General features: G+C 46.3%; 1 protein-coding gene across 15 annotated transcripts in view; it reads right to left on the reverse strand.

The window, feature by feature from the left end:
- The window catches only part of ALDH18A1 (aldehyde dehydrogenase 18 family member A1), a 39,769-nt gene extending 23,465 nt beyond the window's left edge, over positions 1-16,304 (reverse strand). For 4 of the 15 annotated variants that reach the window (XR_014228049.1, XR_014228050.1, XM_082310542.1 and 1 more), the window contains exons 1-7: positions 16,232-16,301; positions 14,598-14,794; positions 12,988-13,098; positions 6,766-6,889; positions 2,022-2,245; positions 252-401; positions 57-161 (exon numbers count right to left, since the gene is read on the reverse strand). Coding sequence is in view for 13 of the 15 variants with exons in the window: in XM_082310542.1 (XP_082166668.1) it covers positions 57-161; positions 252-401; positions 2,022-2,245; positions 6,766-6,859 (573 nt within the window). In the remaining 2 variants the exon portion in view is untranslated. Of the gene's footprint in view, positions 1-56; positions 162-251; positions 402-2,021; positions 2,246-6,765; positions 6,890-9,007; positions 9,150-10,615; positions 10,694-12,987; positions 13,099-14,398; positions 14,508-14,597; positions 14,795-15,814; positions 15,916-16,231 lie in introns of those variants that run through there. The other 11 variants (XM_082310539.1, XM_082310536.1, XM_082310545.1 and 8 more) reach the window with 11 other exon arrangements.
- Positions 16,305-18,115: the final 1,811 nt, after the last annotated feature.

The following is an 18,115-nucleotide window of genomic DNA, read 5'->3' on the forward strand; positions in this document are numbered from 1 at the left end:
TAATTCCATCACTGACCAAAGTAGCAAGTCAGTCTAGGAAAGAAGGAATCCCTTACTTGAGCTGCGCAGATGCTGTACTGTGTAAACATGGCCTCATACAGAGCCATTAGTCCACTCTGGCCAGCTGCTGCACAGGCTCGGGCCTCCAAGACTGGAATAGCCTACAAAGATAAAGAACAGCTGTCAGGCAGTGACTTGAGCAGGTACTACCCAACATTCAAGGAAAAGCAGGAGTACCCCCAGCCACTCACCATATCCTTTAGCTGACTCTGGCCTGAATGAAGTGCTTGCCTCACACTCTGAGAAAGCAAGATCTCATGACGCAACCGCTGCTTTCCAAAAGCTACAGCACCACTGGTGACAATCATCATCTCTCGGCCCTGATTTTGCAGCATTGACACCTGTAAGTACAGAACATAAGAAACAGGGCCTGGAGTATGATCACTGCTAGCATGACAGTTCTGGCTATTATAGATAACCTTATGCTCACCAGTTCTTGCTGACACAAGCGTTTCGCTTTATCCATGGATGCGCAGAGCAAGGCAACCACCCTCTAAGATACTCCTGCACACGTTCCTAGCCACTTGGGAGCTATGCAAAGGACTGCATGCAATCTATAGATTCTGCTAAACTTTCTTTTCACAATACCCGTTTTCGTGACAGTCACGCTTGAATTTTCACAATACATATAACATGGTAACACTTCTATAATCCTCACCCCTCCACCTCCATTGCTACAGATAAGGAAAGATAAGATACGAAAAAGCCGTAAAGTAGCAGCTGTACCCTCCACCAGCCTTCTTATTCACCATCCATTCCCAAAGCTCCCATTATACAGTAACTTTGTTTTCTAGAAGTGAGGCAGCTAACTCCAATAGTACAGCTTTTAATTACTTCTTCCTTACACGCATCTGGCCAGATTCCTTTCAAAACTCTAAAGCTAAATATCTTATATGGATTTAATTTATTATGTTAACTTTACTTCCCAGAGAAGACACATCCAATCCCCCCCGAAGTCATAATTTCATTTTGGAGAACCAATCCATGAGTTGATCCCATCAGTTTTTCCTACAAGTAATGAGGTTTCAAGCTTTCTCCTGGAGGAAATCTGCAAATGCTCAGGTAATCAAGAAGGGTCTGCTTTTTCTGCAGACTTCACAAACTTCAGTGCCACCTTCCCACTAGATCCAACTAATGACCCAGTCATGTCTCACCTACTGCATGAAAATCTAGCTGTGCAAATCTCTTCCTCTATACTGGGTCTGGCCAAGATGGAGTTAATTTTCTTCACAGGGGCCCATATAGTGCTGTGTTTTGGATTTCAGGACTAAAGCAGTGTTGATAACATTCTGATGTTTTGCCTATTCCTAAATAGTACTGTGCACAGCATCAAGGCTTTCTTTTTCCCACTGTGTCCCATCACAGCAGGTGAGCTAGGGGCTGGGCAAGAAGTTTGGAGAGGACACATTTGAGACAGCTCACATGAACTGGCCAAAGGGACATTCCATGCCATGTAACGCCATGCTCAGCAATAAAACTGGGGTAGCAGAATAGGAAAGGGCAGCGGGTTGTCTTCCAAGGTGGCTGTCACTCAGGGACTAGCTAGGCATTGGTCTGCTTGTGCAAGGCAGTGAGTGATTGCCTTAGCATCACTTGTTTCTTTTCGCCTTTCCTTCACTTACTAAACTATCTTTATTTCAACCCATGAGTTCTTACTTTTGCTGCTCTTCTTTTCTTCCTAATCTGACTGGTGGTGGGGTGGAGGTGCAGGGAGCAAACAAGCATCTGTGTGGGTGCTTAGCTGCTGGTCAAGGTCAACCCACCACACCTTCAAACACCAATTTACTGAGTCACATGGTTTATGCTACCACAGCACAGGGGGATGAAAAAGGGAAAGGCCAACACATTGCTTTAAAGTGCCATCACTATTTTATGAGGTTTTCCTACAATCTTCTGTGCCATCCAACAATCACTGAGTATCTGAAGTTAAAACAAACATTCCACTTCAGTCACAGAATTACCTGCTCTACAATAGATGCCAGCCTCCCAAGGGCCAAGCCACACTCATCCCCTCGAGTCACAACAGCACTACCCAGCTTCACTACAATCCGCTTTGCATGCTTCAGCTCACTGCGGTGTGCAAATGATTTTCCATGTGCACGGCTGAGTGGCATGGTGATAAACGGGATGTTGCTCCAACAACGGATGGATTCATTCCTTAATCTTTGGTTATAGCGAGGGAGATCTGTGGTTAAAGAAAGAAAGAAAGAAAGGAACAAAAAAAAATGCAGTTTTAAGCATTTTATTCAGTCTTTAAGCCCTTGAGGTAATGTAACATTGCCTCCCTTTCCAAGCCTAAAGCTCACAACGCACAATTCTCAGTGACTGGGAATGAGAAACTAGCTTTCAAGTCACTAAAATAAAGTGAGAATCAACAGTATCTGAGCAGCACTAACCACCCCTAAGGTATATACGGCAATACCCCATGTGTCACAGAGCTTTGACTCTGGGAACCTAGACCAAACTGAAGGACACTGTAAAAAAGCCCATACAGCTCACATAAGAAGTAAAAGTACTAGTTTTTAAAACAATCTCATTTGCCTTGCCTCATTAGATACAGCTAGAGAGTTTTCCTGTCTGTAGTAGCACAGAAAGCTTGACTGTTAGGAAAGAAAAGAAACACAGCTTTTACAACATCTCTAAGGTATTTTTGCACGTTGCTCAACTAGGGGCAGCAGAAGGGGGATGATGGACATACAAACTGGAAGTCACCTTCCTACAGGATAAATAGGCATTGGAGGGAGAAGAGACAGTCATAGCATTACTCAGGTAAGATACATAAGGCTGGCACTTCGCCCAAGTCAATGAGCTAGGGAACATTTCTCAGCAAAATCTTTGTTTTCAAAATGCCTTCAAAGGACAGTAATACCACTATCAGCACAGCAGATTAAAGAGAATAGTCACTATTAAGGTACAATCACAAGGAACAGTCTGGATCCTTTCTAATTGACAAAGAGGTGGACCCAAACACATGAAGTCCCAAAGTTAAGCTGAAGGAGTGAAGGCAGATGGAAAGCACTTCCAACATACTTCATATGAAGTTTTGCAGAGCCACAGTGAATTGTGTCTGAAGAAGCAGTCGTACAGATAAGAATACCCACCGTCCAAGTGTGTCAACTGGATAATTAATATAACCTGGATAAGCCATATTACTTGAAAAAAAATTCGAAACCACATTTCCTTATCCAACATCTAGGTCTTCTTGTATTACTATTCAGAAACTGCATTAAACCAGGTCAACTTTTAGACATTCTCAAAAACACCAGTATAGCAAAAAAGAGGGAGAACACTTCTGATGTAATTACAGAAAAAACGGCTAGCGACACTACACTCCGGGACCAAAAGTGCAACTTGGTCAAAAGATGGCACACATTCATGGAAAAATTACGGAGAAGATCATACTGGCTACTGAAAGGCATTTAAAGAACAATGCAATCATCAGGCACAGTCAACCTGGGTTCACAAAGGAGAAGTCCTGTTTAACTAATTTGATACTGTTCTACAATAAGGTCACCTGCCCAGTGGATGAAGGGAAGGTGGTGGATGTAGTTTTTCTGGATTTTAGCGAGACTTTTGATACTGTTCCTCACAGCATCCTTCTGGACAAGTTGTCCAACTGTGAGATGAGCCGGTTCATGGTGCACTGGGTGAAGAACCGGCTGGACGTCAGGGCTCAAAGGGTTGTAGTGAATGGGACTACATGTGGCTGGCAACTGGTCACCAGCGGTGTTCCTCAGGGCTCAATCCTAGGGCTAGTGCTGTTCAATATTTTTATCAATGACCTAGATGCAGGAGTTGACTGCACTGTTACCCAGTTTGCTGGTGATATTAAACTGGGAGGTGCTGTTCACTCTCCCAAAGGACAAGAGGCCTTGCAGAGGGATCTAGATAGATTGGAGCATTGGGCAATCATCAATGGCATGAAATTTAACAGGAACAAATGCCAGATTCTGCACCAGGGACAAAGTAACGCTGGACACAGGTATAAACAGGGAGAGGAGTGGCTGGAGAGCAGCCCTGCAGAAAGGGATCTGGGGGTGCTGGTTGGCAGCAGGCTCAACAGGAGCCAGCAGTGCGCCCTGGCAGCCGAGAGTGCAAACCACATCCTGGGGGGCATCAAACACAGCGTAACCAGCCGGTCAGAAGAGGTGGTTGTCCTGCTGTATTTATCACTGGCGTGGCCTCACCTTGAGTTCTGTGTGCAGTTCTGGGCCCCACAATTTAAGAAGGATGTGAAGGTCCTTGAATGTGCCCCGAGGAGGGCAGCAAAGCTGGTGACGGGGCTGGAAGGCATGTCCTCTGAGGGGCAGCTGAGGGCTCTGGGTTTGTCTGGTTTGGAGAAAAGGAGGCTGAGGGGCCACCTCATTGCTCCCTGCAGCTTCCTGAGGAGGGGGCGTGGAGAGGGAGGTGCTGAGCTCTTCTCCCTGGGATCCAGGGGCAGGATGCGTGGGAATGGTTCAAAGCTGCGTCAGGGGAGGCTCAGACTGGAAACATTAGGAAGTCTTTCTTTACCAAGAGGATGGCCAAACTCTGGAAGAGGCTTCCTGGGGAGGTGGTCGATGCCCCAAGCCTGTCAGGGTTTAAGAGGCATTTGGACGACGCCCTTAGTAACGTGCTTTAACTTTTGGTCAGCCCTGAAGTGGTCAGGCAGTTGGACTAGATGATCGTTGTGGGTCCTTTCCAACTGAACTATTCTATCCTAGTCAATCCTAACCAATCTCTCATCTGAAGATGCAGAGGCTTCTTTATAAATCAGTAAACTGAATCCTATGCCATGGTCAGAGTTATCTGATTTTATTTAATCTGTTCAGTCTCTCTAATTTTCATGCTCTATAATACAAAATGGATTGATTTATAACCTAAAGTGACTATTCTGGGCATTATGTCTGCTGGAGAAAGACAGGAATGAACATAGTGCTACAGAAAAGAGAAACTTGTCATTTAACAATGTCTTAAATAAATAAATATTTTGTTTGTTATACCTGCAGAAGAAGCTTAAATGATTACTCATAACTGAGGGCTGCACTAACATGTCACGCATATAAAAGTAGAAAATGGAATTTGGAGATGAGTTTCATTTGCCCCTCATGTTCATAAGGGAAGACTTGTGAATGTAAATAAGGCCTACAATACACATGAAAGAATAGGTGAAGGAGTCCAATTTAACTGTTCTTTCCAGCATTATACTTTACTATAGAGGATTTGCCTATCCCACACAGTATGACCAGAAAGGAGTAAAAACAGTTTATTTCCAATTGTCTTGGCTAGAGCTTCAGGGTTTAGAAGGTTCCAAGGCGGCAGCTGTTGAGGGATAACCAGTATCTGAAAAGAAACCACTTATTTTTTCACAAAAACAAGGAAAGAGACAACAGTTCTAGAACAAGCAGAGAATTTCATTCATCTCCACTGAAGTCCTAATTGCTAACTTTACTCTATGACTGCATAAACATATCTTTTTTTTAGTTACTTTAGACTGGACTGAGATGTGAAATCAGCTCCCACGTTGCATATGCAAAACATTTCTGGTGATGCAAGCCCATTAACTTGCTTCATATGCAATTATGGAGAAACCGATACAGCCATCCAGTCAATTTTTTGGACAAATAGGCTTCTAGGTCTTCCAGTTTTTATATCCAGTACCTTGTCAACAGTTTCACTTGTTAATAAAGAAGGGGAAACATATGAAAAAGACTTAAGTATTTGGCTTGCAGATCCTTTTATGTAACCTGCATGAGGCTTGCTTCTCAGGAGTAAAGCAGCAGAATTTCAAAACACACACGAGCTGAACAGGATCACAACAGAAATAGTAGAGAAGAAAAGAAATCTGTTATAAATGCTCAGTCCAGCTTTAGAATGCAGCTGATGAAGTAACCAGAGTTGCTCCAATACTGGATATTGACTACTGTCAATACTAAGGAATAATTTTCACAGTGTTAACTACAAGTAGTTTACTGACTTTGGAAAACGTGGAATATTTAAAAATACTACAAATGCAGAAGTCAACGGAGCTATAGCTCAGAAAAAACAGGTTTAGCATTTTCAAGATTTCAACATTTATTAATTTAAACATATATCAACAAGAGAGAACTGTTAGCACACAGACCAATGGGAAATTAATTTTGCATGCAACAGTAAATAGTTAATCTCTTGATCTAACAGAGTCTATCTACCCTTGCCTTCTCTATTTCAGACCACTAATCAAATAAATAGTGAATAGTTCTCTCAAGTTAGGTTCTCAGGGAATGACCATTTACAGGGCACCTATGTTTTACACTCAGGTTTCCTGCAAGCATCTTTCCATTTTTATCTAATCTGAATAAATCTGAGCTTCACACCTTGCTTTACTCAAGACATCTGTGGGCTGAAAATGCAGATGGGGGAGCAGGCATAATCAGATCTTGTTTTCCAGGAATGCATGAGGTTGAAATAAAGAACTTTTACAGTACCAGTACTTTCACAATTGATTTTTTGGCTTAAAACGCACGTCAGAATGAAAAAAACACCCTCTCAGACATCCAGCTGAATGTTATAAGGGAGAAAGTAACATTACGAAAGTAGAGCTTCAATTGCAGCTCACTCCAGAGGCTGTAAGTTTTGCATGATGTTAATGAGGTGATTTTCCTTTCAACACAGGAAAGAGCATAGGCATGCCCAGACACATAGTGACCAACATTATTAGAAACGTGTGCTTTCTCTCATACATACATAAACGGGAAATGGCTGCGATGGCACGTGGCGACAACACAAAGCACCATCCAGGGGAACGGACAAGAGGGCTCAGAGCAGCTCGACACAACATTTTGAGATGCCTTCTGCAAATCAAGGATATCTGTAAGTTAAAAGGAAGGAAGGAAGGGGGAAAAGTGGTTAAATATCAGTGAACTTTCATCTATATTTCTCTCCTCACCCGCTCCCCCTCCACCCCAACTCCTCTTTGTCCTGTACAGCCTTAACACAATTTCCTTGTGCAACAGACAGCCCACTCTCTCCATTTTGCATAATTCTCAGACTGTGACTTAGAAGAACTGAAGGCCCCTGTTCCCTACCTGGGGGCAGAAGGTCATTATTAAAGATCAAGAACAAAACATGGTTCCCCAAGAAGGGAAAAGACTATTAGTGAGTGTACCTACAATGGAGAAAAGGCATAACTTTGTCCATAGAGAAGCTTGGAACAACAACAAAAATGTAGAGAGGCTGCGTCACCCAGACTTCTCCGTACACCCCACAACACAGCATCTACTATACTTCTCATGAATCTCAGCCCTTTTCAATATAGAAGACATGCTGATTCACTTTTCCCTGAGCGCTACCAAATGACAAGATGTTAACCATGATTACAAGTAAGGACACCAATTTCCAAGGTATTTGGCATTAGTTTCCCTTGACTGAACTTGTAAACACTCAGAATTCTTGTAAGTCAAAATCCACTAGAGCAAGTACTCAGCAGACAAGGGATACACAATTAGCAATTTCCTATGACAGGTCTAGTTGAAGTAATGCATCTAGTATCACAAATGATACAAAGGAGATTAACAAGAATCCAGTTCTCCCAGACAGTGCTTCAGCCACAAAACCTCTCCTTCCCCTTTTACAAAATTTTGCTTCCAATCCATCCCTCTGCACCATTGGAATAGAGCAAACAACATTGCACAAGCTGTGATAAGAAGGTATTGAAGAGAGGACAAGGAGAGCTCATAGTAACTGCAGTGGAAGACTGCTCTTACAAATACCATGAGAATTATAGCACCTGGCGGCTCTGGCATACGTGTGCGTGAACATGAAGCTGCTTCATTACCCTGCATCGGTGTATTGTTATCATACCTCATTATCATCCTTGCCAAAATATACACCTCTACATAAGACAAGTCAGCCACCAGCACATAATGGTTCTCCTGTTTTGTCTACTGAAGATTACATAGCATTGCAGATTAATATTGTTAAATTGCCATGTCCCTCCAGTTCTGTATTTCACCTGAAATGGCAGTCTTGACCACTGCCAGGATGAGGCAGACAAGGGACTCGGAGCAGATGATACAACTGCGCAAGTAGTCCAAGTTTTCTTCTCATACAGGGCAAATTTAAAGGAGCTGGTGAACAGTACCAACTAGACATTCCCTCCTTGAACCCTTACCAGGCACCTCATGCACCTGCCTCTGGGCGGCACAACAATTCCCACTGTTCATGAGTCTGTTTGACCCTTCCACCTTGAAGTTCACCCTGGTATCTACTGTCGGCCATCATCTTCCCAGTAGGGTCTTAGTTGTGTCTCAGAGGGACGCTCAGAGCCCAGCAGCTCCTGACAACCTGGCAAATGGCAGGTCCTTTATCCAGAACCCCTTCCACCACAATTATCCTGAGTGGAACTCCCTGTTCCTCTTCAGCTCCCTTCACAGGCCGTCTCCCTTCGGGAACGGAACCAGGCACTCCACCTGAAGTTTCACCCCCAGACATTTCCCGTCACAGCCTCTCCTGTGAGGCCTTTGACTCCCACTACAGTAATAATCTTTACCTGGTGTTGCACTGTCACTAGAATACAAACCCATACTAGCTAGATCAAGCTGTGTTGTCTCCTTGGTTGCTCCTACGGAGCTGCCAGAGAATCGCTTCACATTCTCACTACAGGGCTGCTTGCAACTAAAAGCAACCTTGTCCTCCTGGAAGACTGCCTCCTGCTTCCCTCTGCCAGAGACAACTTTGCTAAAAGCAAGCAGACAACGAGGAGTGAGAAGTGGCAGACAGCGTGGATCTTCTGAAGGAAAAGGATTAGAAAGAAATAGCATGTTTTTGAACCTAGCTTGTGAGAAAAGGCAAGGAGAGTAAATTAACAAGAAGACAGAAACAGACATTGTAAAGCAGTGCGGACATCAAGAAAAGAAAGAGAGATACGTGAAATGGGAATGATGCTGCCAGAGAGCACAGATAGAGCACAGGGCATGCTGTAAATTACCAGCTTTCTTTCAGGCTAGTCCGAGGCTGCCGAACAACTCCTTTCTCTCCTCTCACTCAATCAAGGATTTAAAGGTAATTTCAATCCTCTTTTTCCATTCCACTCCCATTTCCACCATTTCCATACCTGGGATGGTTCTGGCCTTCAGTAACAAACCAAAAAAGGTACATAATTAAAAAAAAACAAACCAAAATTAAAAATTCTGCCTTACTTGGAGGGGAGGGAGCACTAAAAAGAAATGCAAAATGCATTATTCAGGTATTTCTCCAAGACTCTAACATCAGCTTAAAAAATTACTTTTTTCATTACTAGGAAAACCCACTCCTTCCAAACTAGTCTCGAAACCTGACTTTTAAAAATATGATTCTCCGGTCATCTCTTTAAATAATAAAAGTTATCCTTATATTATCTCTCATAGAAAACAATACTACTGGCTGGTTTTTATGACTTTATCATCTTCATAACAGCTGTTAAGTAGCACAGTACATCTATATTCTGTTCCAGATCAGTGTAAAGAGACTTAGTCACCTTCCCAAGCAATCAAGAGGTCTCAAATCCTAAAACTGGTGCCTTTCACAACAACAATCTACAACACTGATTTTTCGGTCTGTTCGCTGCAGGCCCATGGGATGTCCACAACTACTTGCAATGAGTTGATAAAATAAAACTAAATAAACTTTTTCCACAGTTTTATATACAAAGGCCAATATCTCAACTAAGTGTAAGGACATTCCACAAGTGAAAAAAAACTGGAAACCAAGCTCCTACAGAAGGAGCTATACTGTATTACACAAGTAATTAACCAGAGATAAATCAAGTTCCAAGGAAATGCACGCAATTTTAAGCAAGTAAGTCTTTACCATAACACAAGTAAGTCCTCTGTAACATTCAGGGGCTTTTGTTATTTAAACAGCTTTGTTACCTTACCAACTAAAACTTCTGTAAGGCGCGGGGGCGGGGGGGGGGGGAAGCTGCAGTTCTTAGTGCAAACTGAAAAACAAGAAACCTCCCCAGAGGGAAGCCAGTTCAGAATAACTGGCTAAAATAAAGAAAAGCTTCAAATAAATTGTTTTCAGAACAGTTCGCAAATAGCTTTGCCCAGGTTCTACAGAAGTTACACACACAGAGAACAGGCATTTCAAAGCAACATGTACCACGCCATTCTCTTCTACCAAGAATCCACTCCAGCAGGACAGTGTGGTCACGGCAGCCTGCATCTATTGGCATTGCCTTGCACAGCGGAATAAAACCCTCTCGCTGCCCTGTTAGAGCCGTTCCAAGTATTTCAAGCCGAGTATCCCACAATATAGCGTCTGCAGAAATTCAGTACTGTTCCGGTTTGCTACGCCTTGTCTATAAAGAAGTTAAGCTGCACAGCAGCAGCACTAGAGACAGGACCAGGACCTGCGGCTGCCGGCCCTGGACAGGGCAAGCCGAGGAACCGAGCGACTCGCGCTCGGGGCAGGCGGCAGAACCCCCTCGGGAACGGGCAGGAACTTTAGCGTAGCAAAGCGCCACGACAGACGAACGCCTTGCCGCAGGTTTATCAGGGACACCCGCAGGCGCCACTCCGCGCCCGAGCACTCAGGCCCCCCGGGACGCCCGTACCTGGCCCCTCCTGCCGACGCCGTGGCACCCAGCTCCCACAGAGGCGGCAGCCGCGGGGACGCCGCGCGCCCGCGAAGGCGCGGGCCCGCCCCGCTGACCCGCCGCAGCCAATCCCGGCCTCCGGGCAGCCGGCCCAGCTGACCCGCCGCAGCCAATCCCGGCTTCCGGGCAGCCGGCCCAGCTGACCCGCCGCAGCCAATCCCGGCCTCCGGGCTGATGTAACCCCGGCGACTCCGGCTTCGCCCCGCCCACCCGCACGCGCACCCCGCCACCCCGCCGTCCCGGCAGATGATGTAACTCTGCTCCACGTTGCAGCACAAAATCCAGGGCTTTGCAAGTTGTAGCGTTAACAACTGTTTTCTGTCTCGTCCCAGACTAGTCCAGACAGCCCTACCCACCGCACGGGCTGCCGAGCTATCGCCCACATCCAGCTGCCCTTGACCTTGACTCTCCCTGTTCTCAGACGGTTGCAGCCCGATGCAGACAGCAGATGAAAGGCATCTGCAGCCAGACTTCTGACAGTGGCTTTACCTCCTTTATTTTCTCCACTGTAGCCCAAACCCCTCAACAAGGGCAGGAGTGCTGGGTTTGCTCTTCACTTGTCTCCCATATCCCATCTGCATTCATTTTTAAATTAAGAGAATCATAGAATCATTTAGGCTGGAAAAGACCCTTAAGATCATCAAGTCCAACCGTTAACCTATGACTGCCAAGGCCACCACTAAACCATGTCCCTAAGCACCACATCTCCCTGGCTTTTAAATCCCCCCAGGGATGGGGACTCAGCCCCTGCCCTGGGCAGCCTGGGCCAGGGCCTGACAGCCCTTTGGGGGAAGAAGTTTTTCCCCATACCCAACCCAACCCTGCCCTGGCGCAGCTTGAGGCCGTTCCCTCTCGTCCCATCGCTTGTTCCTGGGGAGCAGAGACCGACCCCCCCGGCTCCAGCCTCCTTTCAGGCCGTTGCAGAGAGCGATGAGGGCTCCCCTCAGCCTCCTCTTCTCCAGGCTGAGCCCCCCCAGCTCCCCCAGCCGCTCCTCCCCAGCCTTGTGCTCCAGCCCCTGCCCCAGCCTCGCTGCCCTGCTCTGGCCACGCTCCAGCCCCTCCATGGCCGCCTTGGGGTGCGGGGCCCAGTGCTGAGCACAGCATTCGAGGGGCGGCCTCACCAGTGCCCAGCACAGGGGGACGATCCCTGCCCTGCTCCTGCTGGCCACACTGTTCTTGATACAAGCCAGGGTGCCCTGGGCCCTCTTGGCCACCTGGGCACCCTGCTGGCTCGTGTTCAGCGGCTGTCGACCAGCACCCCCAGGCCCTTTCCCGCCGGGCAGCTCCCAGCCGCTCCTCCCCACGCCTGCAGCGGTGCCTGGGGTTGCTGTGCCCCCAGGGCAGGACCCAGCCCTGAGCCTTGCTGACCCTCACCCCGGGGCCTGGGCCCATCGATCCAGCCTGGCCAGATCCTTCTGCAGAGCCTCCCTACCCTCACGTAGATCAACACTCCCGCCCAACTTGGTGTCATCTGCAAGCACTCTTATCACTGCAATTAGTAGAAACCATAAATCTACAGTTTCTCATCTTCAAAGACTATAAAATTCATAGCAGTTCCTCAGTTCAACTCAGATACTAGTTATACTGTCTTCTGTCTATACCTATTTTACCAATGTTATATTCCTGTTTTCCTATTAGAATTCAAACAAATTCCAAAAGCACTGATTCTCATATTGTTACTAGACAGTATTTGGGTTTTGTTTGTTTTGTGGGATATTTTTGTTTGTTTGTGGGGTTGTTTATTTTGTAGTTTTGTTGGGTTTTTTTTTTAACTCTTTAACACACCACCTTCTGGGATCAGGAAACAATCCTCTCTGAAAGTCTCACAACTGTGGAGAAAACCTCATGAAGAGTGAACAATATTCAAGTGGTGGGGGCAGGGTTCAAGACACTTGCAAAAACCTCAATGTCTCACAAATTAATAGAAGACCTAACTCACAATTATCTGACATTAAGATTTCACTACGTCCCCATGAGGGAAAACAAACCAACACACAAAAAACCCCAAAACGGATAAGGTCATCACTTTGTTAGAAGACTATCTGGAGATCTCCACTTCGTCAGAAGTGGAATTTGTTTTAATCATCATAGCGCACATAAGCCCTGCTCTCCCCTCCTCTGCACTCCAATTATTAGCAAAGATAAACCTGATGTGTATTTTCAGAATAAAGACAACGCCAGCACCAGAATGTTGGTCACTCACTCACAAAAAAGACAGAACAGTGATTAAAGATATATCACAGCAGATGACTTTTTTATGTTAAGCCAAGCCTTCATTTTGATTTTTAAACTGCTAACAAGAAACAAGACTGCCTTCATTTCAGGCTCACCTGGCCAATTTTTAGCACATGCAACTTCTTTGAACTGTGCTTCCAAATAAAAAGCAACAGGTTCCCATCAACCCCTGCAGATGCTGAGGAGCTGCTTTTCTTTTTCAGACACTGAAATAGAGGAAGAATTGGTAAGAGAAAATGAACAGAAACTAAATTGGTACTTTCATTTGCCACATGAAACCAGTAGTTTTTATGGAAGAATGCTTTTTAGTGGCTAGGAACTCTAGATTTCCTACCTGGTCAGCAGTTATTTACTTCAGTGTACAGCAAGCATAGTAGGAAGTGAGGAATGGAAAACTGTGGTTTCAGACAGTTAAGGGTAGTGAACACCTTCAGCAGTCTTAGAGAGAGTTCCATCTTTGAGAAAAAGCACGGAACCATCCTGATGGTATTAACAATCTGTGTAGGCAGACACGCTACAGTCCACCTTCAGTACTAGACATAATTGCAACAAACACAGGTGTTTCTCTGTGCAAACACTTTTTTTTCCTTACCTAATGGGGGAGGGGGAATCATACAGAGTAGCTGCTTTAATCAAGATTACTAAGTGAGGACACAGGTTAACGTAATCAAGCACTAGTCCTCACTAAGAAACCTCAAGACAGGGTTAGTTAGCATTGTTCAAGCATTTCCTTCCTCCTAACATCATCTCTCTACTCTTGCCTGGATCAAATCTGGCTACTTTCTTCTACCACCTGTTCTCAGCACTGAGCAGCAAAACACCAGGTTCCACCAGCTGTTAAGGATAAAGGTGACAGAACTTGAATCCCAGTTTTGTTCCAGTTTCCCTACAGCCATCAAATGAAGGTTGTACAAGTGCCAAAGATCATGCAGGAAAAGCAATGGAGACTGAATAAAAATTTTGTAATAGCTATGGTTAGTAGAGTGACAATAGTGCCACTAAGCAATAAGATGCAAATCAAGCACCGGGACACATGCTTGTATCCAGGAGAAACTGTAGCCAAGGAAATGCAAGGATAGAATGAAAAGAAGTCTGAAAAATGTAGACTGAAGTCAGCACTCTTGTTTAATATTTCAGGAGAAAGACTGACTTCTACGCTTAGTACCCTGGGTGTCAGCCTCTCTTCCAGAACCTCTTACAGAAACTTCAGTTGCACTTTTTCACCCTACTAATTTTTTTTATTCATACCCTCCATATCCAAAGCCCCATTGTGGAACCTCTTCAACAACTGCCTTCTGGCAACGGTTAAGCCAGCCAGCCACAACTTCCTAAGAAAAACTAGGGAATATTCACCAACTGTAGGATTTATTTCTAAGCCCCTGTCCTATCATTTCTTATTTGAGCACCACTCAAAACAGCATTCATCAGCATCTCAACTTCAGGGAACTGCGCGTGCTCAGCTCAGCATTCTCTCCAGTTATCTTTAAGCCATTTGCCTTTACCTACCTCTCCTTTTTTATCCCCTGTCCTCACAATGTGTTTCCCTCTTCTTTTGGGGTTGGGGAGAAATGAGATTGCATTCAGTGTCTGTAAAGCATAAGCTGACACCCAAATTCTAATGGGGAAAATAAAACACATCAGTAGAACAACAGTCTGTCAGATGCCCAGATAAAGTACATGGCCAGGACAAAGCAATTAAAACTACCTGAATACTCTCCTGGTCTCCAGCTTTGTGCGGCTCTGGGGCTATTCACCTTCTCCACACATGGTCTTTTATTCTGCACTTCATTCCTTACCTGATAATTTCTACCATTCTATTTGCTTTTTGACTTTCCCTACACCTTGAACTGACTTTTCAGAGTACCATCCACAGTGACTCTCAGATGTTTTCTTCCCTGGATGCTGCAGAAAAACATAAAAATACCATTGTTTTCATATTCCTACTAATACAACATGCAACAAAAGCAGCTGAAAATTTACTGAAGCTAATCCTGAAAGACGCTCACTCTGCTATTGAATACGCTTCTTGTAACAATCCTGGCAAAGAGTAGCTTAGAAGAGGAAGGTAGTACAGCAGACAAACAAATAAATAAAGCAGTTAACAAAAACTATTCACTAACACAAATACAGACAAGGTAACATACTTTCTAAAGTGACCAAGTATAAATACATTACTATAGAACAGGGAAGAAGAAAACTTTATTTTAACCCTTTATAAATTGCTTCTCAGTGTCATCAAGAGCAAATCCGAGAAGAGAAAGAAGGTAAACACTGGCAAGCATCCATCATTTTTTAGGGTACAGAGTCAGCACAGGTATAAGCATTTATAGAAGCACTTTAGTTATTTTTCATTTAAGAAAAGTAAACTGTTCTTGACTTTATAGTACACAGACGCTTGCCAAAGGCTTTTGGAAAACTGTGTAAGCTTTGCTCATTAAGTCTCCTTTATCTACAGTTTTATTACTTCTTCCAGAGAGCTATCAGGTTTCTTAAAAAAACCTCTAATCTGATCCTGTTATATCTCCTGTGAAGAAAGACTAAGCGAACAACACAGGCTTATCGCCAAGAGTTAGGTCAAAACCTAGGTAATAACCTTTATGTGTCATACAAGTATCAGGAGGGTTTCACTATTTTCTTTGGGCATGGAGAAACCTTGCAAGTAGACACAAGAGAGGAGCAAGGAAAATGAAATCTCAAGATAGGCAACAGCTCTGCTCTCACAAAGCTCCCGGAGAACGAGGCCAACACAGCTCTTCTCAATTAGCCGAGTGCTTGCAGGGGTCCCAGCTGCAATTTCACGCAGTAGCAACGCTCTGCGGCCGCCAAGAAAATTTGAACCAAAGCCTCTGGAAAGCTTGCGAGGACCAAAAGAGCAGGCAGCATCCAGATGCAGCAGCACTGCAGCGACCGTACGTACAGTACCTCTGCAGCTTTCAGGCCTGGCACGCCTGTTTTCCCCGCGGAGCCCTCATTCCTCTGCTGCGAGCGACACAGCGAGGGCTCCTGGCCCCCGGGCGCAGGCGGGGAGCCGGCAGCCACCGCTCCGGCTTACTGCGGGCGCCCGGGAAGGCGCAGCCCAGCGCTGGCCGCACCGCGCTCCGCTCCCCCGCGCTCCGCTCCGGGCGGGCGCGACAGCACAGCACTGCACAGCACCGCACAGCACTGCACCGCACAGCACTGCACAGCACTGCACGCCCCGCTTCCGGCGGCGGCACCGGGCCTCGCCGCGACCGCACGGGCGCAGCCCAGGCCGCCCCCCCGCCCCCGGACGCAGCTCGCCACCGCGGCCCGAGGCTGCTCGCCAGCAGCGCGGCCCGGCCCGGCAGCACCGGCACTCACCTGCCCGGCGCCCCGGCTCCGCCCGTGGCCGCAGCCGCCCGCCGCCTCACGCTGCTTCGGCCCCGCCCCGCCCCCGGCAGCGGCGCTGGGGCGAGCGAGTGCCCTGCGGGGCGGGCCCGGCGGGGGGAGCGCGCCGGGACCCGCGGGCGCGAGGGCGGCAGCGGGACGCCCGCCTGGCTAGCGGCGGTTTTGGCGAGCTCCGGCCGAGCCGCGCCGAGCCGAGCCGGGGGCGGTCTGTTCTGCGGCCGAGCTGCTGCGGGGGGGGGAGCGCCTGCCCCCCGCTTGCCCGCCCGCCCCCGGCGGCCGGTGCGGGAGGGAAGCTCGCTTTCCAGGAAACCTGGGAGGTGCGCGGTGCCCCTGGCGCGGGCGTTGGTGACGCGGGGCCCGCAGCGCCGCGCGGGTCCTCGCCTGGTCGCGTGAGGAAGACTGCGGTGCGCCGCGGGGTCGCGTTTGCGGATTCTTATAAGGATTGTTTCTCAAGGCATGTGGGCATAGAGTGGCGGGCTGGAAGAGCAAGTTGAGCCAGATGGAGACGGCAAGTGTTGGGAGCACAGCGTGTAAGGCACCTCTCCTTTTGCTACAAACCCTACAGTGCTAAGCAGTGGCTAAAGCTTGGCAAATTTAAATTTAGTGCCTGAAGAAAATGGAAGCACACTAAGAAGCGTATAGAAATTTTTAAAATGTCTTCTTTAGCTTTTTATTTGCATTTTATGTATATTCTTACCTTACAGAAGGGGAGTATGATCTCAGAACATTTCAGAAATTCACTATTTCTGTTTGGGCTGGGGGGAGGAATCTATGATGGAAGCGAGAAGTGGTACTCCAAGAACAAAAACACTCACCGCTGTTCACCTCCAGCATGACAACAATCCGACAACCCCACAGACAGATCTTAAGGAAGAGCTGAGTGGGCAACCTAATTCACATCGCTACTGACAATGCACTTTATTAACTTCTTGTAACTCTGCTCCTACTTTGTAATCCAAAATTGCATCTTTCACTCGGACAGTGTAAAAATAGACTTACTGCCTCAAGCGAGGACACATTGGAAAGATGGTTCCAGATAGAATGCTGGCAGCAGAGAAATTACGCAGCGTTGTCTCAGCCCTTTGACATGGAGTATAGATACCACAATCCGTATATCTGACATAGGAGTCTGCCTTGTGTGTGACATACTGTTGCCTCATATTCAGTTGCAACAGAGGCCATTTAAGTTCAGACAGTGGGGAAAAACACAACATGACAAAGTAGACACTGAAATAAACTGTCGTGGGAAACTGCAGGCTCTAAACCCACATCCATGTGGTTATGGCATGGCTAGAATTGAACGTGCCTTAAGTCAGGCTGGACTGCGTTATGGACAAGGCTCTTTCCAGCTCCATTTCCCACAATGAGGAAATGTCAGAGGACCCAAATGTCTCCTAGAAAATATGACGTGTTGGAGGTTAGGGATATGACAGAGAATTACAATAGTAAGGTGATGCATTCTTTCAGCACTTCCATGTGCTTGCAGCTCATAGAATAAAAAGAATCTCTATGGTCACCTAACTGAATTATCTCAATAATGCAGAAAACAGAGATGTCAGATCCTTTTCATTCAAGCCATATCCTGACACACTTGGGAACGTGACATCTGGCAAGTTTCTCCAACTAACCCTTTGTCCAATTCAGTTACTGTCACCTCTAAATTAATTTCCTGGATACCACAAATGAGGAGCACGAGAGGACATGTGACATAGACTACAAATGTGTTTTGCTAAAAGCTTTGCAAAGATATCACAGGCACAGCTGAGAAGCCACGTCTATCTAAAATCAAAGCTTGCAGCTGTACTGGTACCACCAGCCCTATGTAACACCAGAATGCACGTGTGTTCAGACTGGCTT

The sequence above is a fragment of the Platalea leucorodia genome, assembly GCF_965183815.1.
Source record: "Platalea leucorodia genome assembly, chromosome: 4".
Lineage (NCBI taxonomy): Eukaryota > Metazoa > Chordata > Aves > Pelecaniformes > Threskiornithidae > Platalea > Platalea leucorodia.